The following is a 27682-nucleotide window of genomic DNA, read 5'->3' on the forward strand; positions in this document are numbered from 1 at the left end:
TCTCCTATGGCTTCCATTCATTCTCAACAGATCTACTAAAATAATGACATTTCACAACTGTATCCATTATAATTATCATTATTATTATTATTGAAAGCGGTGAGTTGTCAGAATCGTTTGCACATTGGATGAAAAGTTTAGTGGTATTTCACCTGTCTCTCCGTTCTGAGTTCAAATTCCTTTGCAGTCGACTTTGCCTTTCATCCTTTCAGGATCAATAAAATAAGTACTAGTTGAACACTGGGGTCAATATAATCAACTTATCCCCTCCCACAAAACTACTGCCCTTGTGGCAAAATTTGAAACCATTATTATTAGTATTATCATTATTAATTTTATTATTATTATTATTATTACTTCCGCCTTAGCGAAGGTGGAGGTATTGTTTCAGTTGTGCTTTTTGTTTTTCCGTGGACAGGATATCTCCAGAACCGCTGGATGGATTCAAATGAAACTTTCAAGGATGTTTGACCTTGTGACTGGCACAAACTGAATAGATTTTGGGATTGATCCAGTACCAGACAAGGACTCTGAATCATTTTTCCTGTTATTTCACTTAAATTTTGAGAGCGACCGGGTTCATTTTTAGTATTCTCATTTGTGAGAGCAGTCGAGTTTATTTCAGATATTCTCATTTGCACTCTCTGAGTGCCGCCGCCGCCGCCATCATCATCATCATCATCATCATCATCACCATCACCATCATCATCATCATCATCACCATCACCATCATCATCATCATCATCGTCGTTGTTGTTGTTGGCAGTAAGCTGGCAAAATCGTTAGCATGTTGGACAAAATGCTTAGCAGAATTTTGCCTGCCATTATATTCTGAGTTCAAATTCCACCAAGATCAACTTTGCCTTTCATTATTTTGGGATCAATAAATTAAGTACCAGTGAAACACTGGGGTCAATGTAATCAACTAGTCTCCTCCTGCCAAATTTCAAGCCTTGTGCCTAGAGTAGAAAGGATTATTATTATTATTATTATTCAGTAGTCTTATTTTTATAGCGGGCTTTCACTTCACTACCGAGTGCAGCTCTGTGTGCCTTGGGTATGTGCTGTGGTTTGCTGTGATGCTCTTATGGTTACTGTATTGAAAGTGTTTTGTGTAGGATGTGTGCAGTGCCCAGTAGTGAAATTTTCTGTATGTTATATATATTTGTAAGTCCAGGTGTTTTTGTTATGTATTTGTCTGAATATTTTTTTATCATACCCAAGGCGCCTACTATGATTGGAAATGTTTCTGCTTTTAGGTTCCACATTCGAGTTACCTCTGTTTCCAGGTTTTTGTATTTTGAAAGTTTCTCCATTTCTTTTAGGGAAATGTTGTCATCTGCTGCTATTGATACATAATTAGAAAGCATTTTTTACTTCATGATTTCTGACAACTATATCTGGTCTGTTGGCCTAAATTTCTCTATCTGTGTGTATTGGAATATCCCAGAGTATGGTTGCTTTCTCGTTTTGTGTGACCTTTTCTGGTGTGTGCCTATACCATCTTTTTTCTGTTGTTATTCCATAGTGTTGGCATAGCTTCCAGCGTATCTAGGTCCCAGCTCTGTCGTGTCTGAGAATATATTCCTTCTTAGCCAGGACTGGGCAGCCAGAGATAATATGATTTATTGTTTTTTGTCCATCACCATATATTCTGCAGTTACTTGTTATGTTTCTTTTCATTATATGTTTTTGGTAATTTCTGGGGGGGAGGCTTTGGTCTTGTGCTGCAATTAAAAATCCTTCAGTCTCTGCTTTGAGTCCTGAGCTTCTCAACCATTGCTGGGATTTTTCTCTGTCTATTTTTTTTTTGCATTTAGTTTAGCCCAGTATTTGCCATGAAGGGGCTTTTCTCGCCATCGTTTTATCATGGTCCGTTGCTGTTCTAGTTTTAGTTTGGATTTCATTTGTTTTATAGCTTTTGTTGTTTCTTCTTCTTCTTCTTCTTCATATTTGTTAGGTAGTATGATTTCTTGTTTGTATTTGTCGGCTTCCTTAGATACTGCAAACAGTTTTTTGTTTTACTCATGTTTTGTGACTATTTGTATTAGTTTTCCTTGCTTCTGGAGTAGGTATTTTTGTAGTCCTATGGTGGTTATTTTTTAATAGTTTTCCAGCTGTATAAGACCTCTACCATGTTCTATACGTTGTATATATAGCCTTTCTATGTCAGATTTTGGGTGGTGCATCTTAGATCCTATCATTATTTTTCTCGTTTTCCTGTCTATTTTCGTTAGTTCATTTAGTGTCCAGTTAAGGATATTGTAGCTGTAACTTATAACTGGGACAGCTAAAGTGTTAATACCTATTATCTTGTTTTTAGCATTGAGCTCTGTTTTCAGTATTGATCTATCTCGTCTATAGTATTCTTTCTTTATTTTCTCTTTCATTTGTGTGTTGTCCGGCTTTGGTCTAATTCTCTTATTTTATTGGCCTTATCTAGTGTGATGTTGCTACTCTTAACTAGTTTTCCTCTTTTCAAGGTTGCTTTGGCACATTTTTCTAAGCCAAATTTCATTTCTATTTCTTTGGTAAATCCATGTACTGTCTGTAGTAGTGTTTCCAGCTTATTATTATTATTATTATTATCATTATCAAGGCAGTGAGCTGGCAGGATCATTAGCATGCTGAGTTAAATGCTTAGCAGTATGTTGTCTGTCTTCACATTCTGAGTTCAAATTCCACTGAGGTCAACTTTGCTTTTCATCCTTTCAGGGTCAATGAATTAAGTACCAGTCAAATACTGGGGTCGATGTAATGAACTATCCTCCTCCCCACAAATTTCAGGCCTTGTGCCTATAGTAGAAAGGATTATTATTATGGAAGGTACTGTGGAAAAAGGAGTAAAACTGCAGTGAGTAAAATGGTGGTGCTATTTCAAAATTTGATTGAGGCCATTAAACTCTATGACACATTTTTGTATGAACATCACATTATCCATTTGTTTTCCTGTAAGGGTAGAGTGGTAGGATCATCCCTATACTAGAGTGAATACCTTGTGGCATTTAACATTGCTCCTATTTCATATCATTCTGGCATCATCTTTGTTTTTCTTTTTAATTGAGTCAATTCAATTGGCTGTCTCCTCTACTCAAAGATTGTAATAATCTAATAAATAGTGTTTATTATTAATAGTAATGCATTGACTTAAAGAGGCAAGCAGGCATAGTTGTTAGTATGCTTGGCAAAATGCTTAGTAGCATTTCCACTGAGGTTGACTTTGCCTTTCATCCTTTTGGGCTGATAAAATAAGTCCCTGTTGATCACTGAGATTGATGTAATTGATTTATCCTGTCCCCACGAAATTGCTGGCATTGTGCCAAAATTTGAGATCAATATTAATGCATTGACTTCACAGAAATTGTAGAACATGATCATAATAATTAAGTCGAATATTTCTGAAGTTGATTTTCCAGATTTTTTCATTTTGTTTTGCATTCGATGATTCCAGAAAATTGCCGAATTTGGAAAATATCAGAACAGTGAAGAAAACTTTAGTCTGATAACGACTGTACCAATTTCCTTCAGTTTTCTGGGGGGGTTTTTTTCTTAGCATCTGAACTAATTGTATCACATGTTTTACTTGACTGTTTCCTATTTCAGCTAATCTTTCCTTTGCAACAAAATTGTTCCTATGGGCATTATTTTTTAACAGAAAAGAAATGGCTTTTCTATTTTGGAAAGAAGGCATGGTAAGTTACATTGTTGTAAGAGCTGCATAAATAACTTATTTATCAAGACAGAGGGCATATATTTTCAGAGAATAGGTATAGTCACTTAACCATCCATGTGAGCCTTACTGATATTTAATTTATTAGGAGTAAAGTCAACCTTAATGGTTCTTCAACACAAACTGTAAAGTAATCATCATCATCATCATCATCATCGTTTAACGTCCGCTTTCCATGCTAGCATGGGTTGGACGATTTGACTGAGGACTGGTGAAACCGGATGGCAACACTAGGCTCCAATCTAATTTGGCAGAGTTTCTACAGCTGGATGCCCTTCCTAACGCCAACCACTCAGAGAGTGTAGTGGGTGCTTTTACGTGTCACCTGCACGAAGGCCAGTCAGGCGGTACTGGCAACGGCCACGCTCGAAAATGGTGTCTTTTATGTGCAACCTGCACAAGAGCCAGTCCAGGGGCACTGGCAACGATCTCGCTCGAAAACCTTACGAAGGCCAGTTAAGCGGTACTGGCAACGGTCACGCTCAAAATGGTGCATCTTATGTGCCACCCGCACAAGAGCCAGTCCAGGGGCCCTGGCAACGATCTCACTTGGCTTGCCGGGTCTTCTCACGCACAGCACATTTCCAAAGGTATCGGTCAGTAGTCATCGCCTCGGTAAGGCCCAATGTACGAAGGTCTTGCCTCACCACCTCAGCCCAGGTCTTCCTGGGCCTACCTCTTCCACGGGTTCCCTCAACTGTTAGGGTGTGGCACTTTTTCACGCAGCTATCCTCATCCATTCTCACCACATGTCCATACCAGCGCAATCGTCTCTCTTGCACACCACAACTGATGCTTCTTATGCTCAGCTTTTCTCTCAAGATACTTACACTCTGACGGGTATGCACATTGACATTACACATCCAGCGGAGCATACTGGCTTCATTCCTTGCGAGCTTACGCATGTCCTCAGCAGTCACAGCCCATGTTTCACTGCCATGTAGCATGGTTGTTCGTACACATGCGTCATACAGTCTGCCTTTTACTCTGAGTGAGAGTAATGAAGCTAAAATATTGTAAAACATTTAGCTTGGCACCTTACCATTCCTGCTACCTTGTTGCCCTAATTCTTTTCTTCTGAGGAATTACTGGATCACAGTACAGCATAAAATTTTAATTTGAATATTTATTATTTTGAGAGAACACCAGACTACATACTGCTCAGTCAAGGAAGCTTCTTCCTTTGGAAGAAATTATTGGAAAGATAGCTGAGATGTTGAAGCTAGTAAGGTACCTGTTAGATAACTTACATTTCAAGCAGTTTCTTCTTTAGACAGAAGTTGTTTCAAAGACAGTTGAGATCACCAAGATAGTATAACACCAAACTCAATAGTTTCTAGTTTATGTCATTTTTTAAGGAGAAAATACTGTAAGAGAAGATGGCCAAGTCAGTTGACCACTGAATAACATTTATTATAATTTCTAGTTAAATCCTTGTCCATTTCAAATTTGAAGTTCTACTTTGCATTCCATTTGACTAAGGTTGATAAAACAAATATTTGTTATGTATAAGTTAAATTAAATTTAATATACACCTCTTCTTTCAACAAGAATTTGTACTTATCGAAGATCTAATTTCTTTATTGACTTAAGTGGCAAATGAGATCCTAATTTTTTTGTTAATACAACAAGCATAGATATACAGAGTAACTAAGTTCATTTACTAACACTTATAAGTATGCATACATTATCTAACTGCTACTACTACTGCTTTGTTCTTCCCTGCATTTAAAGAGCTAAGGATGGCAGTTATTAAAGGATATTAGCTTAATTTAATGTAGGAGTGATTATTAGATATCAGACATCACTTGTCGTCTGTAAGCAGAACAATAATAAAATTGAGATTTACAGAGGTAATCAGAACTCTTTTATGAGGTTGAAACATTGGACTGACACCTCATTAAATTCTTCAGTCTCAAAGGAGGAGTTAAACACAGAACTCCAAGATTACAACATACTTAACTCCACCATTGTACGTTTATTTACATTTAGATTAAAGTGAACACGGAAACAGTCAAGCCTTTGACCACTAACAATTTTTCAGCTGCTGTCCTGACATTTTATTGACTCAGCTATATGCAGTTCTTCTATTGTTTAACTATTAATCCTTTTAAACTATATTACTAAAATTAAAAAATTAGGTGGCAGAAAATATTGATGTCTTTTCACAAATTAAGTCATATTGATCAAGGTTAAGTAAATTTACCAGTATTTTTTATACAAGCACAAGGCTATTCATTTGCAATGGTATGGTATGACTTTGAGCATATGAAACTTTGGCAGAAATTGAAACTGAATACAACAAAGTGCTATTTCTAAAAATCGTCTCTCTTAATACCAGTATTGGGCAAATACAGAACAAACACATACAGTATGGAATGTTAAAAGCTATAATTAGTGAATAGATAGTAAAATATTTTTTAAATATTTTCTTGTGTCTCTTAATTTAATCTATCTTATGTATATTGCGATTAAATGTGCTCACATTTAGTATTTTGATACAATTGTCATTTTACTAGGGTGCTTTACCATCTGCTCTAATTGCGAATAATTTGGTCAAATCACTACAAGAAAAGTGTAAAGATTATGGTACAAGTATGCAACTTCAAGAACAGGCTGAGTGAGTATATATAAATATGTATGTATGCATATGCTATTTCATTTAAAGATGAAAAATTATAATGGCAGCTTAGTATGTATTTGAGTCTTTCTTCAATCAATCAATATTAATGTTAATATTAGTTGTGTCAATTACCTATTTTCTATTAATTTTAGATTTTATGAAAACCATGCCATTGGAATTTTGGATGAATGCTTGCATGCAGATGAAAAACAGACATTAGATTTACTGCTGCTACAGCAGAAAACATGGGACAATTCTTCATATATGCAAATAGCATTTAATGTTAACAATGAAAATTTTATGGCTCATGATGCCTGTCAGTCTCTTTTGACCAAAATTTGGATGGGAAAAATAAATAAAACGAACAACATTTGGAAGGTAGGTAATTAAAACTATCTTCTCATATATGATAAAGCTTATGTGTGTCATTTGTATATTATAACTTTGATAACTTTTGGCCAATATAGGCCCAGGCCATGTCTAACTTAATAGCACTACTTGGTAAAGCTGTTTAGTCATATATGGGGTATGATAGCCCACACTAGTAAAGAGTTATTATTATTGGGGCCATATCTGAGTGTAGGAGGTTGGTCTGGGATTTTTTGAAGAAATTTGTCCTGTGAAGTTTTGAATTTTATGGGATTCATTTCCATTTTGATATATTTTGGTATGGTATTAAAGAGAGCTGGACCAGTTGAGATAAAGTAGTTGTGTCATAATGTTGTTATGTGTCCTAAGTTCGAGTTTTGTGGTGGGCAGATAACATGTGGGCCAAGTCTTGGGTGGATTTTGAAATTGATGCCTACATCGTTTGAGCAATATTGATGGAATATTTTCCACATCACACAAATCATGTAGCACTCCTGGCAGCATTGGAGAGAGTAGAGATTGAGTTTTTTTACTCCTCCCCAATAGTCAATGCCTGTCATGTAATCTATCTTTCTTGTTATTGACCTCTGGAGTGCTTCCACTTTCTTAATGAGTTGCTTCGTATGAAGAGACCACAGTGGGAAACAGTATTCAAGGTGGGATTGGACAAAACTAGAGTAGAGAAGGATGATTGTGTGGACATTCCTAGACCAGAAAGTTCTCAGAATCCAGGAGCACATCTTGCAGGCCAAGTCAACCTTGTTGTTTATGTGGGAACTCCAGCTTAGATTGTAATCAACAATTACTCCAAGGTCTCTGGTGTTGTTGGATGACACTAGGGAGTCGCCTGAGGGAAGGTCATATGGTAGTTTCATAGTATCCTTTTTTCAAAAGTGGATCAAATTAAACTTATCTTCATTTAGAAGCATATTGTTCTTTTCGACCCATTGGACAACAGCAAACAGATTCAACTGAAGGTATGTTTGGTCTCCCATACCATTTATGGTCTTCTGGAGTTTGGAATCATCTACAAAGATTTTCAATGTAGATGTCTACTATGTCATTGATGTAGGTAATGAAGAGGAGTGGGCTCAACACAGTACTTCGTGGGACACCACTACTGACTTTGGCTGAGCTTGATCAGATTCCCTCGAACACAACATATACCACATAATATACTTTTTTATGATTTCAGTTACATATATACTTTTTATGATTTCAGTTACATATATACTTTTTATGATTTCAGTTACATATATACTTTAAATGTATATAGCTTATATGAATCATATATTAGGTTGCCTGGAAAGTTCTGAGTGATTTTTTAATATGCAAAAAGGGATATAAATAGCTGACCTTTCAAAACATTCTATTTAATAAAATAATTTTCATTATTTTTAATGATTTTTGCCCATCTATCAGGCAATTTAAAAATTCCATCAACATAAATTTTACTGGATTAGAAGTAAAAAGTTACCTAGATGCATTTAGACACCATCTAAATTGTTAAATGTTTTTCCTTCAATGAGTTCTGCAGAGACAAAACCAAGTTGTAGCAAAATGGCACAATATCAGTATAATATGGTGGATGGGGTAAGCGATCCCAGCTAAGTTCATGTAATTCTATTTGGGTAGCCAAAGACACATGTGGTCAGGTATTGTTTTGTTGGAATCCCTTTCTTGTTGGCAACCTCTTTGACTTTTGGGGTTCAAATTAACCAGCTGACATCAGTACGCATCAGAATTAATGGTCTGGTTTTGTGAGAGACGCTCATAATAGATAATGCCTTTATGATCCCACTAAACACAAGCATAGTTTTTTTGTCTTTGGTTGCTGTTTTGAGGTATCCTTATGCAAACTACAGGATCTTCTTCGCACTACATTTTCATAGGCAATCCATTTCTCATCTCCAGTTACAAGCTGTTTCAAAGAAACCATGTTGTTATTCCATTTCTAAAGAATATCACCAAAAGAATACTGGTCCATGCAAATCTTTTCTGAGAGTTTGTGAGGGACCAATATATTATAGCAAGAAATCTATCTTAGCTTCATTGGGTGTTCATGAGCCATACTTTTAGAAATTTACAACTCCTCTGTTAATTCTCTAGTTATTTTTGCCTTCAAAACATCTTCATCCAATTTTGAAGGTCTTCCACTGTGACTGTCATCTCCCAAGCTAAACTCACCAGCTTTAAATTTTGCAATCTGCCTTTGAACAGTTGATTCACCTACAGCATCATCACCATAAACTTCATAAATGTTTTTGCAAGCCTTTGCAGCATTTTCTCCTTTCTTTAAAAAAAGACTAGCATTACAACGCAAATATGAAATTTTTGGTTATTCATTTCAAATGTCAATAAAAGGTAACCAGAATGAAATATAACTATTTTTAGTCAGGATCAAAGAAAAGATGTACTACCACTTCAAGAAATGCCTATGTTTTAATTGTGTTACGTTTCAGGCATGTTCAATGAAGCATTAAAACATTTAGCTTAAAAATGTTCAGAACTTTCCAGACAACCTAATAGTTTATATGTATCAGTGGTTTATATTTATTACACATTACATGTAGCATGTACATGTTTATACATGTTCTGATCAATAAGTATCCATTCTGTTGCCATAGTAACGAAGCTAAGGCAAGCAGAGTGAAGCCGCCTGGCACCAATTGACTTTACACTCTGCTCTGCATGTGTGTTAAGTTTTAACATTCTAGCTCACTTCCGCTGTTTACAGCAGTGCTTGGAAGGAAGGTGTGTAATGTGTGATCATTGCATTCACCATGACAGTTGAGTGGAGAATCTGCATCAAATTTTGCCAATATCTTGGCAATACCTGCTGAGAGGCCTATGCACAGTTTTCAAAATGTTTTCATCATTCTTAACATAATCAAGATCTTGTGCAACTGAAATCCAAGTGTCTTTCTGGTCAGCTGATAGCAGTTCTGCAAGCAAATTTGGCAGGCATGCAACTCACACCCAAATCTTCTGTAATAATGGACTGAACTGAACTGCAATTAATCTGCACATCCTCTGATAACTCACAGATGGTGATTCAATGATTTCTACTCAGAGCTGCACACACATCTGCAGTGTTTTTTCTCAGTTTCTAGACCTTGCTTCTACACTTGAAACTTCTTCTCAAGGTAAGTATTTGGACCTTGGGCATGTGGTTAGTAGTATGCTGATTCAAGCACTTTCACCATTTAGGCTACCTGATGTCATCCACAGTTATGATATAAGAGTCACTTGGATCTACATCAGGAATAGTCACACTAATACAATGAACACTTCCAACCAATCTGGAAAAAATAATAACAAGAGCTGAAGCAGTGAACCCGGACCTAAAATAGGAGCAAAGGCAACAGGCAGTTCACACTGAGAGACGACAGACAGTAACAAAAGCTCATACATGGATAAAACAAAATGTCCTCTGCAGAACTTTTGTACGAGTTGCAATGTAATATACAAATGCATCGTGAAAGCCAGAGGGGGCCCATACATTGGTGCATCTGCAGACATTTTCATGAAACACTATAGAAACCACATTGCCAGCTTCGTAAGATTAAACATGTGATATTCGACATCTTTGACAGGTTTTGTCTGTAAACTGAAAGATGAAAAGATTAAATAAGACTTGACTTGGTCAATAATGAGACAACCTAATTCATATAACACTCTTTCCAGGAAACTCCAACTATGTTCCAAGGAATCATTATGCATATTGTTGATCAAGGAAAGGGTTATTAATAGGTTTTTGGAGTGATTGATCAGTTGTTTGCCTACAAACAAACGTACATTTTCACAATACGATAGGAACAGTATATCATTATAAGACATCTATTACAAAAAACTTAATAGTTAGATAACTTAAATTCCCCTAACTGAAAACATCCTGTGATACACTCTTTGAAGATACACCACGGAATTACCTAATGGTCCTGCTATACTGTTTAAAAGGAACATTAAAACTACTTGTACAGTGTCCTGCATATATGTGTGTTTGTTCTTGAATATTGATTTTAGTGCGATGTAAAAGTACCAATGTACGCATAAAAAAATTGGATAAATCCCGACCACCCTAGGGTGTGGGTCACGTTATATGTCATATTCTATACATTATATATGTTCTATATATTATACATTATAAATCATAGACTTTCGTATTCTATTAACGCATTTAGACAGACCATTCAATTATAGATTATTTACCCAAGCAGTACATAAGTAATTTCAACTTATACAATATGTTGAGGTTATTGTCAAATTTTATATATGTATGTATGAGTGTTTTATATTTATACATAGACGCATACATATACATATATTTATATGTAATATATATTTTTAACATACACATCCACATATGCAAATATTCATTTGCATACATAGATACATACATATTGTTACGAACGCCTGCGCGAGACCTTCGGCGAGAAAACTCGCGCGTGCGATGACGACGTTCAGTGAATCAGGATGTCAGCCACTAAGCCCGCGGAGCACGTAACAATGACAACAAAAAGAAGAAATAACACAGACAATACGTTGCGTAGTCAAACTACCTTTTTTTCAAAACAAAACAAAACATTCAATAACATTTAACAACAAAGTTTCCAAACAATTACAAAGTTTTTCAATCATTTTTACATAGCAAAGTTTGTGTATCAAGAGTCATTTAAAAGTTCTTTTGCTTCTTTGTTTTTCTTTTCTTTTAAAACATGTAACAACAAAGTTCTCTATTTTCTTTTCCACTATTTAACGTCACAATTAACAAGAGTTCTTTGTTTTTCTTTTTCTTTCTTTTCTTCACAAAAACATTTAACCAAACGCAAGTACATCTTGTTTAAATAAATATAAACAAACCTTCACCGCAACAAATTAATTCTCCTGACCAACGCAGTCTTCCACTACAATCTACCACTGTTGTATTTCCCTCGGGTGACTCGCAGAGATAACACAACGAGTTATACAAATTTAATTATTACATTTATTATTCAATTACATACAAAGAACGCACTCACCCAATGTTCGTTATGAATAAACAAAAGTCATGTCCGCCATATATATCTCAATGACATTTTACTACGACAGTCCCACAAGACAACAACAATGAAACAATGAACTCAGACGAACCACAGTGACACACGGAACGTCAGACGAATTACATATCTAACAGTCCAAATAACACCTCCCCACTGAAATTGATGCTACACAAGAGGTATCAACAGCAAAGTCTCTCTTGGGTTTTACGGGTTCTCTTGGACCGTCTTGGGTTGTCTGGTCCATACTCTGGAACGGGTAACATGGTTTTGGGTCTGGTTTGTCTTTGAGTTAGTGGCACAGTTTCCGAGATCTCCATCGGGTGATCTGTTGCAAATTCAAATACAGTGTTTTCTGCATCACCAGGTTCATTGTCTTCCTCAGCTGTGTACCGTGGTCGCAGCTGTTCCCAGTGTCGTCTCCACATCGGGCCATGAGGTATGACCTTCACGTTAAAGCAGCGAGTACCCAATGACTTCTTAATGATTGCTGGTACCCATCGGGGATCTTTGTCTCGGCGAGGTCCATAGTATAGTGCATACACAGGATCTCCGGCCTTGTACTGCCTGATAACTTTAGCGACATCAGCCGAGCTTGGAGTCACCTGAGACTTATGTGCTTCCTTAGACTGTTTGCCTTGAGCAATGTGTGCTGGCGATGGCATCAGAGAATCAATCCTTGTTCGTATCTGCCGGTTATTCAAAAGTTCACTTGGAGAGAATCCACAGGATGTCGGTGTTCTCCGGTACTGCATCAAGAATTCTTGAAGTGCTCGTGTTGGCGGAAGAGAAGACTTCCTCAGAGCTTGTTTGAAGGTCTAAACCAAACGTTCCGCTGCTCCGTTGGTAGCTGGGTGGTAAGGTGCCTCTGTCAGGTGTGTGATTCCGCGTTCTTTGCACCAGCTCTGGAACTCCTCAGACGTAAAAGTTGGTGCATTATCGGTGACCAGTGTGTGAGGAAATCCGAAGTGCGCAAAGTCTTCCTCAAGCAGATTTAAAGTGGCTTTGGAGGATGTGGAGGAAGTAGGATGAATGCATGGGTACTTGGAATAAGCATCTGTGATCACCAGCCAATCTCTACCCATAAAATTTATTGCATGGTCCAGATGTAAGCGGCTCCACGGCTTTTCTGGTAACATCCATGGGTGAACTGGAGGCTTAGATGGCTGCCTTTGATGTTCGTTACACGAATCACATCGTCGACTGTCCATCTCTATAGCAGCATCGATACCAGGCCAATAAACAGCAGTTCTTGCTAGTTGTTTCATCACTGTAGATATCACTGGATCTTTCCCTGACTCTTGACGGAGGAGATTAGCATCCACAGGTTGGACTTGAATACTAAGAGCTTTGATGGCACACACCATGTCTATGTCTTCACCATTTTCCTTTCTGTCAAAGTCGTTGTCATCACCGAATGGCAAGCGACTGAGGGCATCAGCATTGCCATGATCTGCTGATTTCCGATATTCAATGGTGTAGTCAAACTGGTTCAGCCACAGGGCCCATCGTGCTAGTCTGTTAGCAGCGAGAAGTGGCGTCCCTTTCCTCAGACTGAATAGTGATGTCAGTGGCTTGTGGTCAGTCACGAGTACGAATTTACGACCGTACAAATATTGGTAAAACTTCTGCAAGCCAAATATGATAGCTAGGGCTTCCTTTTGAATTTGACTGTAGTTACGCTGTGCAGAAGTAAGAGTCTTGGACATATTGGATATTGGGCGCTCGCTTCCATCAGGATAGCAGTGAAACAGGACTGCTCCAATACCAACGTTTGATGCGTCGCAAGCCAGTCCCAAAGTTTTGTTTGGATCGAAGTGTATCAGAACTTGACTTGATGAAAGTACATTTTTCAAGTGATCAAAAACTGACTGTTCCTCATCTCCCCACTTCCAAATAGTTGACGTTTTTGTAAGGCAATAGAGTGGCTCTGCGATACTGGCTAGGTTTGGGATAAACTTTCCATAAAACTGAACTGAACCTAGGAAAGATTTCAAGCTTGATTCGTTCGTTGGACGTGGCATCTTTAAGACTGCTTCGACTTTGGATCCCTTCGTGATCCCTTCAGTCGACAAAATGTGTCCAAGGTATTCTACACTGGGTAGTGCAAACTGGCACTTTTCACGGCGACATCTGAGTCCATTGTCGCTTAGACGTGTGAGCAGACACTTTAGCTTGTTCAGGTGACTGTTTGCATCTTTCCCACTGACGAGCATGTCATCCTGGAAGACGGCCACTCCAGGTAGATCATGGGTCAGGTTTTCCATGATCTCCTGAAAGTAACCAGGTGCTGACTTGATTCCGAAAGGGAGTCGTTGTTGCAGGAGTACTCCACGGTGAGTGCTGAGTGCGAGTCTGCGTTGACTTTCTGGAGCCAGCTTGATCTGATTATAGGCATCAGCAAGGTCTATCTTTGTATATCCGAATCCACCTCCGAGTTTCTGCATCAGTTCAGCAGGGAGTGGCATTGGATGACGGTGATCAGCAAGTTGGTCATTAATTCCCACAGAGTAGTCACCACAAATCCGTAGTTTGGGCTTCAGGTTGCTTGAAGTGTGTGCTTTACGAATCGGTACCACTGGCGTTCCGTATTCGTTGAACTGGACTGGCTTCCAGATTCCCTTGGCGATGCCTTCTTCGTAACCTTTGGCCAGGTCATCACGAAGAGCAAATGGGACCGGACGTGCCTTGTGAAAGACTGGTGTTGCGTCCGATTTGAACTTCACTTCCAGTTCAAAGTTCTTGAGACATCCCAATTCTTGCTTGAAAAGATCTGGAAATTCATCACACATGTTGTGACAATCTTGCTGCAGGGAAACATAGGGCTCACTTGAGGTCTTTGGGTATATCCCTTCTGCACCTTCCCTCTTAGCTTGGCTGTCTATGCTTTTCAAACCTAGAGCAGTGTCTACGGAAATTCCCAGAGTCTGGATAGCATTCCGACCCAGCAAATTAAGATCAGAGATCTTGGTGACTATGTAAGGTATAAGATCCTGCTTACCAGTTGTCGGATCCTTGGTTTGGCCCATGAAAGTTCCTAGAACAGGCAGGTTGTGCTTGCTGGCAGATTCATAGCGATGCTTGACATCTTGCAGCTTTGGTCTTCCAAGTTGTTTCCAGACTGACAAGGAAACAAAATTGCCTGTAGTAGCAGTGTCCAATTCCATTGTGAACAGTCTGTTCTGGATTGTTACTGGCACAATTAAATTGTGAGTGTCTCGGGAAACTTCACCTAGGATCGCCTTGACTAGCTCAGCTTTTGTGATTCTTTTCACGGGAGTTTGTGAATGGCCATTGCGTTGCTGATGTTGTTTTTTCCTACACACCGCTTGCAAATGACCCTTTTTGTCACAAAAATGACATTTAGTTTCCCTGAAAGGACAGTCTGTTGCTTTGTGGGCCTTTCCACATCAGTAGCATTTCTCCTGGTTTGTTGAATAAGACTGCTGATGGTTCTTTTGAAGACTCTTATTCCTGTTCTGCTGGACCTTGTACACCTGCTTGGTTTTGGAACCGTAAACAGTTTCTTTTGCAACCTTTGCTGCGTCTTCAGTCTCGATGGCAACCTGGACAGCACGGGCAAAATCATTGTTAACCGAACATATGAATCTCTGTCTCAGAGCTTCATCCTGTGGGTTGGTGATCGCTGGAAAATCACAGGTAGCTGCATCTTGGCGTATACGTGCTGCCAGCTCCTGGAGAGTTTCGCCTGGCTTCCGCTGCATATCACTCCAAAACTTGAAACGCTCTCTCACAATGAAAAGTTTAGGGTCGAACTGTTCCTTCATGAAGTCAACGATTTCGTCCATTATCAAGTTGTTGATATCTTTAGGCGGATTTTGTTGGGTAGCCAGATTAGTAATTTGCTTGTAAACAGTAGCTGTCTGATTGGTCAGGAACACTTGTGCCATGCGTTTTTCAGGTACAGCATTAGCAGCCACAAACGTACGGAATCTTGACCAGTAATCAGGCCATAGTTCTGTCGCTGAATCAAATGCAGCAAATGGTGGAATCGACACTGTTGTTGAAGCAGCTGAAAAATAGCCATTAGAATCGCCTTCAACTTGTCGAGCACCAAACAGTTTTAACAGAGCGTCCATATCTCTCTGATGTTGTTGCATTTGCTTGTCCATTTGTTCTATAAACAATTTAATAAGTTCTACTGTCTGTTTTTCAGCCATTGTTATAATGATGAATAATTTTACGGTAAAGTAAGCATGTATCCTATCGGCGATGCCAATAAACTCTGTTGTATTTCCCTCGGGTGACTCGCAGAGATAACACAACGAGTTATACAAATTTAATTATTACATTTGTTATTCAATTACATACAAAGAACGCACTCACCCAATGTTCGTTATGAATAAACAAAAGTCATGTTCGCCATATATATCTCAATGACATTTTACTACGACAGTCCCACAAGACAACAACAATGAAACAATGAACTCAGACGAACCACAGTGACACACGGAACGTCAGACGAATTACATATCTAACAGTCCATATAACAGCCACTACATCACTTTGCCACAACAGTTCTCTCTGTCTCTCTCTCTCTCTCTCTTCCTGGCTCTGTTCCTATCTGCCTTTCTTACGGGCTACCTTCTCAGTCACTGGCTGCCTTCTATCCATTTTGCTGACAGCCTCTCTCTCTCAGTCTCTTTCTGTCAGTCACTATCACCGACTACTCAGTCCATCTTCACTGACCGCTGCTGTTACTCCACTCGTTCTTCACCGGCTGACCGCGTTTACACCAACTGCGATTCCCAAATCTACGCTCCGTATTTATGACAGATAATCAGCCAGAAAGATCGGCATACCGTACCCAACAGTGCTGCGTTTCCCCTCCAACGCTAGGTCAGTTTCGTACAGTTCCTATCTCTTTTTAAACTTTCGATGACCGGAAAGAGTCAGAGATCACATTCCTACGCCATAAATAACCGTGCTCGTTGACAGGACAAAGGAAATACCACTGTCCTGAACAACTAGAACACGGTTTCAAACTCAGCTCGTGGAAGAGGGACATAACGTTATTTTTGTTTATCGGCGTCATATCAATATATTTATATACATATATATTGGCCCACATACAAATATCTGTATTCTAGGTGTATAATCATGCATCCTAATATGTATTGAGATATTTACTCTTCCATGCACACAGCTCTACATACATATTTATACATGCATGTATATGCTATATTTTCATCTGTCCATAAGTCAGTACATCTTCTCCAGGGTAACATATATGTCTAGTAGCATACTGTCTCCCACACATGCTTCATAGTTAAGTCAGACACACAGACACACTCTTAGGTTACGTACATAATTCAACAATAATCTCAATACATGTTAGATAAATTTGAATTACATAGACGTACTGCTTGGATAAACAGTTTATGATCATACATATAAAATATTCAGTTTTGCCAGTAGGTTGTTGACTATACTAATAGAGGATGGAAACAATTTCTGCAGTCGTAAATGGACCTGGCTATAGTTCATAGAGAATACATGACATAAGGTAAAGTAATAAAAGGTAGAGAATAAAAAATGACAAAGGATATGATTTAAAAGATAAAGCGAAGAAGGAAAAGTGTGCACTTGTTGCCGTGAACACATATATAGACGTATACACAAACTCCCCACACATTTGTACTGTTGAGGAGACATCACTGAATATGGTCATAAATAACTGAGATAGTGATATTACAGGCAAAGAGATACAGGGTATCTGCTTCCCTGCTGCAGTCAGTTTACAGTCAGTTACAGATGTCTGGGCTAACATCAAGCGAAACCGAGTATATGTAGCGAAATACCTTATTTAAAGAGAGACATCTGATGAGATGTAGCCTGCACTGGTGAATACAACACAAACTAACTGCACAATATCCCACCCGCAAGGGACAGAAGCAGGATGGGTCGAAGCGATCCTTGTATTGAATAAAGATTCTTGCTAACTCCCTTTTCCGTTTCCCTCATTCGTATGTGTGTGTGTATAAACAAATAAAAAAATAACATAAAGATGTATACATGTCACTTCATTACAGTTGTTTCCAGTGGATTTCATGAATAGACTAAGTTCCTTCTCTTTCTATTCAACTCAAACATTATCCTTAAGATGACAATGAAATGGATCGCTTGGATCCTTTACTCTCTCCCACCACTCACATGCTCACTAACTGCCCTGAAGCTATAAATCTTTTGAATGCCCTATCTACTAACTGGTCTCTTAATATCATCCTGGTATAGATGGTTGTGGCCTCAGGTAGTGAAACCATCTAATAATGACTCCATTCAGAAATCTGGAATAGAAGATGTAATTCAAAGAAAGAACACTGTAAAATGAATATCCACAGAACCAAGTTGTAGCTTTTAAATGTTTTTATTCCAGGTCACAAATATATATGTAGTGAAACTACCTATCGTCACTAGATACAAAACTGCTATCGCCATTCTTCTCATTTAAATATAAGCAAACGCGAACATAGGGGAAAACACCAGCCTTGTCATCACGTAACTGATTATTATTTGAAGCGGCAAATTCTTCGAACCATTCCCGCCAGAACGCAAACTGACCAATCACAGCCCTTAATAAGGTCACGTGATAGTGTTTTTCTATCACCGTCTTGGAGCCCTCTTAACGCTATAAATAGATAAACTCATACCCAACAAATTTGTCTCTGTCCAGTTTCTCTTTGAGATCTGTTCCGTGTACCACACGACAGCAGCAGCAACAATCAGCCAGCGACCACTTCAACAGCTTCGTCCAGCCAACGATAACCACCGCCGTCGCCACATCAGCAACAAGAGTCTACGACTACTATCCAGCAACATCGTCATGACCAACACGATTACTACCAAGCATCCATCTCCACCAGCGTCAACACGACTTTCTATGTACACCAAACTAAACCACCGCGGCACACATCTCTCTCTTCGATTCTGTTAGGTGACTTAGCTTCACCACGATAATAAACAGACAAGAGATTTCAGCCTGCGATAAACGTCTGTCCTCAAGGCCCTGGCATCGAAGCCAAAACACAACTAGTGATAAGCTCTGCCAAACGACGAACATCTGTATAACAAGAATCACGGCCCTGCATCGATGCCACGACATCACAACTAGTGATCAGCTCTGCCACACTCAGCCCCCTCACTTCACATACAGAACTTTTCCTATAGTGTACTAACGAACTGGTATAATTGCTCACGTGTTATTTACTGACTCTCTATTTGCTGTAATAATTCACATACACACACATGTATCACTCACATACATACTTTTCTTTGTATGACGGCCTGTCTTTGATTATGTTCTTATATGTCGCATTCACACTCACACACAGACATACATCTTTAACGCTACAATAAATATCTCTGTTATTCATCTAATACGGTTGTGGTCTTTCATTACTGGTCATCTATGTTATCGTCGCATAACACATCATTGATAGATATATTATTTTGTGTTCGACCGTGTGACACGTTTAAATAAAAGGAGTCCTCTGTTTTTCCATTCGTCACCATTTCTCCTTTTTGAGTTCGCATGGTCGTTCCTTACATATACAAGTTGAATAAATCGTGAACAGTATCTATAAGTAAAAATCCATGTTTAGCTTCTGTGTATCCTACATCACAGCTGCTCAATGTCTGTTAGTTGTTGCATGCCTTATGCAAGAGCTAGAAGAGGTCATGTCCTCGCACGCTGCTGGTTACGATGACAAAAAGAGAGGACTAAGTGCCGGAACCTCAGAGTTAGATGCTGTGCCACCTAGCGGCAAGCTATTTAGACAGCTACTGTCAGGGGAGGTAACTATGTCTAAAGCCCCACCCCGACCACCACCACAATCGGTCAAATGGAAGGTAGACAAAAAGTACACGTGTGATTGAAAGGCACAGAAGAATGAAACATGGTAAAACAGTTGTATGAACAATGCGTGTGTAGAAACACAGAGGGAACAGGCAGAAAGAAATGTCGGATCTTTTTTAAAACGGGGGCTACATTTTTCATTAATGTTTTTCGTAGTGTTTTTGGTACCGAAAGACTTTCAAACTTCGTATACTTATCTATTTTGTGTTATAGAACAGAAAAATATTTTTGTATTCGAATTTATTTCATGTAAAAAATTGTCTTATTTCGATAATTTCAACCAATCACTGACAAGTATTCAGTTGTTTACATTTACTCCTTTGGCTGATTAAGCGGTGTAAAGCGTATTTAATTTCCATAGCTTCGTTTTGCTTTTTTCTTTTTAAATTTGCTGATTTATCCTAACCCTAACCCTATCACCGATAGAATTGTTTCAGAATCGTTTGTTTATGTAGTCGGCACTTAATGTATATCGGCTGAATGGACGCCAGTGATTGGTTGAAATTACAGAAATACGACAACTTTAACATGGAATAACTTAGGGATTTCTTTTTTTTTTAAGAAGACTAAGAGAAAAAGATGTTTTATATGACACATTCTACCAGTGTTCCAAGTTTCAAAGTGTTTCATTAATGAAAAATGTGGCCCCCGTTTTAAAAAAGATCCGAAATGTCTGTTCTTGTAGAGAACAAAATGTGTGATACACAGAATCCAGACTGTGGCAGAACAATTGAAAAATAGAATGCAAATGTGTACAAACAAAGAAATGTTCAGGAAATAAAGGTGTCCAATCAAACAGAACAAAGTATTATACAAAAATCTTGCTGAAAGATGTGTGTATGCTGCGTAAGTACATATATAAAGTGTTTCTTTGTAAGTGAATATGTGAAAATGCACAATGATACACAGAGAGAAGAAATATGAGTGTTGTGTCTATAACACGTAAGTCTAATCTCTCGAACAGTTACCGGCAAGACAAAGTTAAGAAATGTAAAGTGTCTGAGACAATTTCTTCAGCCAATGAACTGATCTGCCAGAAGGTGTGCTGTAGGGTGAAGAATGCTTTTGTGTAGTTGGTGTTTTGGTAAGTGGAAGTGGTGCTTGTGGGGGTGGAAGTGGTGCTTGTGGGGGTGGAGGTGGCAGTGTTTGTGGAATGATGGGTGTGTCAGCAAGTGGCATAAATGTTTCGGAAAAGCCTTTTTTTAACTCTGTCAATAGAGACAGTCTCGTTTTTTCCATGAATGTCCATAGTAAACAGTTTCGGTGTACTCCTAAGAACACAATAGAGACCAGAGTAGGGAGTTGTGAGTTGGCCCTTGATGGCATCATTTCTTACAAACACATGAGTCCAATTAGAAATATGCAGAGGTACTGCAGAAGAAACAGTATGGTTGCGAGGAATAACTGGTTGCAGAGAATGACCTGAGTTATGTGACGTAAGATGCAGGATCTGCATTCGGTAAGTCGACAAGCACCAACATTTGGCCAGGAAGTGCCACAGTGATGCAACAGAGTTCAGCAGAAGAGTAGCTTACGTCATAGCTGCTCAATGTCTATTAGCTGTTGTGTGCCTTATGCAAGAGCTAAAGGAGGTCATGTCCTCGCACACTGCTGGACTGCTGGTTGCGATGACAAAGAGAAAGGACTAAGTGCCAGAACCTCATAGTTACATGCTGTGCCACCTAGTGGTGAGCTATTTAGACAGCTACCAGCAGAGGAGATAACTGCACCTACACCGGCTTTGCTGTTTCACCCATTCCAAGCCAGCTTTGGCTGGACCACTGTAGTAAAGTGCTGTTCTTATATTGTTTTGAAATTTATGTATCATCTGATGAACGTGATTTTTCTTAGTTATGATGTAATGTTAAAGAAATCCACTGGAAACAGCTGTAATGAAGTGACGTGTATCCATCTTTATCGTATTCATTTATTTGTTCATAATACATCATACTGGAATCCTGACCTATTGGATATTCTGTAGTATACCAAATTGTGTATGACCATTACAATGTACACTTTTGGATTAGCCCATAGTTTATTAGAATATTCATAAGATTTAAATTCTCTGTAAACATAACCTGAATTTTTTACACAATGTACTCCGGTACCCATTCAAATAAAGGTGTTGTTTACAAGTTTAATTTTGACCATACCTGGTGCATATTAATAAAGTACTTGATTCCTTTGAATCCTTAACACACACACACACACACACACAGATTGGATACTAACACTAACAGAAGTAGGGACTACTTCCTTTGTGCCTGAAATAGTTCACATGTGTGACCATGATGTAATAACAGTTTCCTATGTTTTTCTTTATTCTTCTTTCAGTTGTTGCTCTGTACATTGTGTCCATTGTTTCTATTTCTGATAAAGTTTGATGACAAGAAACAGGTAATATTTGTTACTTTATTACTGTCATAGCTTACCGTTATCAATATTCTCAATATCATTGGTTATAATTATCAATATCCTTAGATATATTATTATTATCATTATTATTCCAAGGTCGACTTGACCTTTGATCTTTTGGGGTTGATTAAATAAGTACCAGTTATACACTGGAATCAATCTAATTGATTTAATCCCCTCTCACAAGCTGCCCTTGTGGTAAAAAATTGAAATCATTAATATTATAATAATTGTTGATTATGGTTTAACTCAGATTCATTCTTATTCCAGGTAGAACTTATGCTTGTAGCAGGCAAACTTTCTGTAGAGGCTCTCCAAGACAATCTTTTCCAATCTCTTTCAAACTTTTCAATTTTCATGCACCATTACAGTTCACTTGCAATTTCAAATTTCAAAGGATTGTATTTTTTCATCCTCTTTCTTTACAGTTCTTCACTTTTCTTTGTCTAGTATTCTTATATTTTGTATCTGATCTTTTATGTTCCAGATTCTTGTTCATTTGAATAGGAAAATCCCATAGCATTTTGCATTTCTCTAACCCCAGCCCTCTTTTGATAATACCAACTCGCTCCAGCTCAAATCCCCATTTCTGACAAAGCTTCCAGTGTAAAACTTTCACAACTTTATCATGCCTTCATTTCTTATATTCTCCCTGTGTCAACTTGGGACATTATACAAAATTGTGTGTCACTGTCTCATTCCATGTTCCACAAATACATTTTCCTGATACCTTCTCTCTATACACATATTTTCTCATATTGTTTGTTTTTATCTCTTGATCTTGAGCTTTTATAATTAGGCTCATTGCTGCCATAGAATTATTTGATAACATAGCAGTATGAACGATATTGGTCTTATTATCAAAATAGTCTGCTATAATTCAAGAAGTCTCTACCTTTGTCTTTTAATTTAATAATTTATGTTCTCCATTGAACTAGTTGCCACATCTCACTTTCAATGTCATCTTCATTATCTTAGTTGAACATAATGGTGAATCAGTCCATTAATCAAACAAACTTATTGTCAATGATATTACTGCCATCATTTTTCTGTCTTTCATTCAGACAAGATATATCTAGGACTACATAAACCAATGTGCCTGTTCTTATTGATGATGGGCAGGTGTGACTTAAGAAGGATTGCTTGCTATTTCTATCTGCTTAACTGGCTACAATTTCATTTAAAAAATAGTTCTTCTTATATTTTGTGTGTCCTAATTGAAGTTGACAGAAGATTTGGAAGGAATTACCAGATGGTATGACTGCAAACGTAACAGAAATAAAGCCATAGGTTCAGTACCAGAAATGTGATGGAACTAATAAAATTTAATGCTTGATGAGCCAAAGTGAAAGCCTCTTTGTGGCTGTTCATCCTGTCAAATGTAGCTGCCAAAACATTTTCAAAGCTCTTTAAATAGAGACAAAAGGTCATAAATCACATACATCCATCATACTTCCAATCAGTTCACTATATACTATGCCACTATCTTAATCACTGTATAACTCAACCATCCTCTGCAGTTCTCATTCTCTTCTGCATGCCACTTGGTTGGGGGTTTTTTTGTGTGTGTCTTATCAATTTACTCTCAGATGTCCAAAGAATTTGTCATACATTCATTTTCTCCATTCCTTCTATATTTCAAGTTCCATTTTCTCGAAGCAATATATGCAACTCTTTTACAGGAGATTCACTGTAACCAGAACACTATTAGAATATTAATCTGAACTGGATACATCAACATAAAAAATTGAACTTACTGTAAAATATTTCAGTTTGACCACATGGTGGTTGACACCTCTCACTTGCAACGTTTTCTTTATAGTCCAGTATTAAAATAATAAACTCAGTTCTTATCATACAAATTCTATAGTTTCAACGAAAGCTTAAATACACAGACATAATATTACTAGAAATCTGATGATATGACAGTGATAATATTAAATGTAAATATATTTTAACATGTAGACAATAAAATAAAATAAAACAGATCCATTTTATAATCTCATGTTATGCTTCCATTCATTGTTACAGAACTTGGATAAGGAACCAAAAAAAACGTAAGTCATATTTCTTTTTATACTTACCATTTCTAATTCCTGTTGTTAACTGTTGTCCTTTATGTAAGTGATTTGAATTGAAATGTTACTTTAAATTTATTATATTTTACAGTAGCATTCCACCAAATATTTGTCATAATGTGAGTAAGAATATTCCTTCATGGTTCAGTGAGTAGTGTGTTCGGCTCACAATCAAGAGATAGAGAATTCGATTCCTGGACCATGCTGTGCGTTGTGGTCTGGAGCAAGACACTTCATTTCATGTTGCTCCAGTTCACTCAGCTGTGGAAATGAGTTGCAACATCACTGGTGTCAAGCTGTATCAGCATTTGCCTTTCCCTTGAATAACATCGGTGGCATAGAGAGGAGAGACTGGTATGCATGGGCAGCTATTCCATAAACAATCTTACCCAGACTTGTGCCTTGGAGGAGAACTTTCTAGGTGCAATCCCATGATCATTCATGACCGAAGGGGTTCTTTATACACTTTTCATCACTTTAACTGCTGCAATGTCCATTTTGAGGACTATCCTACCTTCCTAGCTCTGAATTGCATTATACAGTACTTTTGTCCATTGTCCTATACCTCATAGGTAAATAGTACCATGATCTCGTTTTGGGATTGCAGTTTATGATGTGGGTCACGCATCATCATCATTTAACATCCACTTTCCCTGATGGCATGGGTTGAACGGGTTGACTGGGACTGGTAAGCCAGAAGGCTGCACCTGGTTGCAATCTAATCTGGCAAGGTTTCTACAGCTGGATGCCCTTCCTAATGCCAACTACTCCAAAAGTGTAGTGGGTGCTTTTTATGTGCCACTGGCATGGGAGCCAGTCAGGCAGCACTGGCATCGACCATGCTTGAATGGTGCTTTTTATATGCCACCGGCACAGGAGCCAGTCAGGCTGCACTGGCATCGACCATGCTTGAATGGTGTATTTTATGAGCCACTGGCAAGGGTGCCAGTCAGGTGGCACTGGCATTGACCATGACTATTTCACTTGACTCAACAAGTCTTCTCAAGCACAGCATACTACCCGACGATTGAAGAATACTCTTAAATGGGCCAGTTATGTGACACTGGCTTTAGCTACGACTACAATCTCACTTGGCTAGCTGGGTCTTCTCAAGCACAGCAAATCTTCAAAGGTCTCAGTTGCTTGCCATTGCCTCTGAGAGGCCTAACGTTCAAAGGTTGTTCTTCAGCACTTTATCCCATGTCTTCTTGGGTCTATCTCCTCCACAGGTTCCCTCCACTGTTTGGGTGTGACACTTCTTCACACAGCTGTCCTCATCCATACACAATATATCACCATACCTGCAGTCGTCTCTCTTGCACACCACATCTGATGCTTCTTATGTCCACCTTTTCTCTCAGGACGTTTACACTCTGTCATGTATGCACACTGACATTACACATCCAGAAGAGCATACTAGCTTCATTTCTGTGAAGCCTATGCATGTCCTCAGCAGTTGTGACCCATGTTTCACTGCTGTGTAGCATGGCTGTTTGCACACAAGCATCATACAGTCACCTTTTGTATTAATCACACATGGCACTAATTGTGGCATATGGAAATAGTTGCTGCCTTCTATCCATTTTGCGCATCAGATATTTTGTTGTTACTTTTTACCTCTTGATCGCAAATATCTTTTCAACTCAGAGTTTAATATAACATTTGCTGATCCTTTCCTGCTGGTATTAATGAATGCCATTCATTCTCTAGCAGTTGTAAGTCATTTGTTTTTGACAACGTTACCAGTGAAAATGGTCACAAAATATGTAATACAACACATCTCTAAATTACAAAGTTAAAAATAGAGTATACTGTGTGTCAAAAAGTACTATATGTAACTTCCATAGGAGACACATTTTTGAGTATCAGTAAAAGATACAGTAAGTATTATAACAGCTATACAGAGAGAAAACCTTCTTCCATGTTTTACCAATATACAACAGATAAACACAATGCTTCAAACATTAGGTTCAGTGAAACTCCATGTTTAGTCATCCTTATGACATAATACAAAGAAACAGTTTACATATGAAAATGTGATCCCAGGTTTTTAACTTTTAAATTTGCATATTCAAAAGAGACAGAGACTTCAAACTCGATATATCGATTTATTCACCACTCTATGTTAACATTTCTGTGCCAAACTTATCCAGTGACTGGTCCATTGGATTTTGACATTTGGCACTTCTTCAGGAATGGTTACCATCGGAACAAAACATGAAAAAACACATACATAACGATCATTAAATTATTAAAATCCCGTTACAGTTCATCTTTCTGTTATTATAGGGGAGATAACTCCTTAATTTTCTATTTTTATTGCTCTCCTAAACACAACATAGGTAACTTAAAATTCTTTAAAAACAATATTAATAACCATGAGGATAATAATAAGGATAATAAAATCTGGCTCATAATCCCATTTGGGAGAAATATCAAGAGTAATCTGATAGCTAAGTTTAGAGAAGTGATAGGTAGACACTTCCCAAGGAGCTCACACTATGGTAAGATTATAAACACACATAATTGGATTTGGATTTTCAAATACTTGGAACGTAGCACAGATAATAGCAGCACATAACCTTAAAATACTTAAGTCTAGAGAAACAGGTAGGAATGAGAATTTGAACAATAATATAAATAGCAGTAATAATAATAATAATAGTAATGAGAATGATAACAATGATGGTAATAATAATAATAATAATAATAATAATAATAATAATAATAATAATAATAATAATGGAGGTTCATTTATTAATAATAGGAGTAAGAACATAATCACAGTAAAGGAGGTAAACCCTAGGAGAATAAAATTTGAAGGACCTAATGCGAAAGTCAAAAATATAATATATCAATGCAAAGTAAAGACTTAAACAGGTACCATGACGTACTTGGGGTGCACTTCAGGACAGGTCTGCCGTAGAATTTCTAACCATTTCTCGTGCTTTAGAGATAGGAAGAAAATGGCTAGCACTAGTCTTAGCAAATACATCTGGGATTTTAAGGAAAGTAATAAACAGTATTCATTAGAATGGTCTATAATAGCTAGATCAATGCCATATAAGAGAGGAAGAAAGTATTGTTCGCTCTGTACGGTAGAACTATACCACATACTCTTCTCTAAGGATAAATTGATCAATAAAGTAAAGAATAATGCTCTGAAATGTACGCATATCATAAGAAGTACGTTTCGTTGGTATAAATGATCTTAAGATGTGATGAAGTACAACATGATGTCTCATGTTTGTTTGTGTATGTGCAATTATGCATATATGGATGAGTGCATATAAGTGTGTGTATGTATATATGAAAGATATGCATATATATATATATGTGTGTGTGTGTAAGTATATGTGTGTATATATATATATGTATATGTATGTATATGTACATGTATATATATGTATGTATATGTATGTGTGTTGTATTTGTATGTATATGTGTATGTATGTATATATATATGTATATATGTATATATATATATATGTATATGTGTGTGTATGTGTATGTATGTATATATGGATAAGTATACAGGTAAAGTGTATGTAT

The 27682-nt window shown here is 37.7% G+C and overlaps 1 protein-coding gene across 8 annotated transcripts in view; it reads left to right on the forward strand.

The window, feature by feature from the left end:
• Positions 1-27682, forward strand: part of LOC106871768 (uncharacterized) — a 1221261-nt gene that overhangs the window by 1047327 nt on the left and 146252 nt on the right. For all 8 annotated transcript variants that reach the window (XR_016244689.1, XR_016244690.1, XM_089364843.1 and 5 more), the window contains exons 71-75: positions 3604-3692; positions 6250-6350; positions 6506-6731; positions 21972-22034; positions 24084-24109. Coding sequence is in view for 6 of the 8 variants with exons in the window: in XM_089364843.1 (XP_089220969.1) it covers positions 3604-3692; positions 6250-6350; positions 6506-6731; positions 21972-22034; positions 24084-24109 (505 nt within the window). In the remaining 2 variants the exon portion in view is untranslated. The remainder of the gene's footprint in view (positions 1-3603; positions 3693-6249; positions 6351-6505; positions 6732-21971; positions 22035-24083; positions 24110-27682) is intronic.

The sequence above is a fragment of the Octopus bimaculoides genome, chromosome 16 (genome assembly GCF_046866305.1).
Source record: "Octopus bimaculoides isolate indiv1 chromosome 16, ASM4686630v1, whole genome shotgun sequence".
In the NCBI taxonomy this organism is placed as follows: domain Eukaryota; kingdom Metazoa; phylum Mollusca; class Cephalopoda; order Octopoda; family Octopodidae; genus Octopus; species Octopus bimaculoides.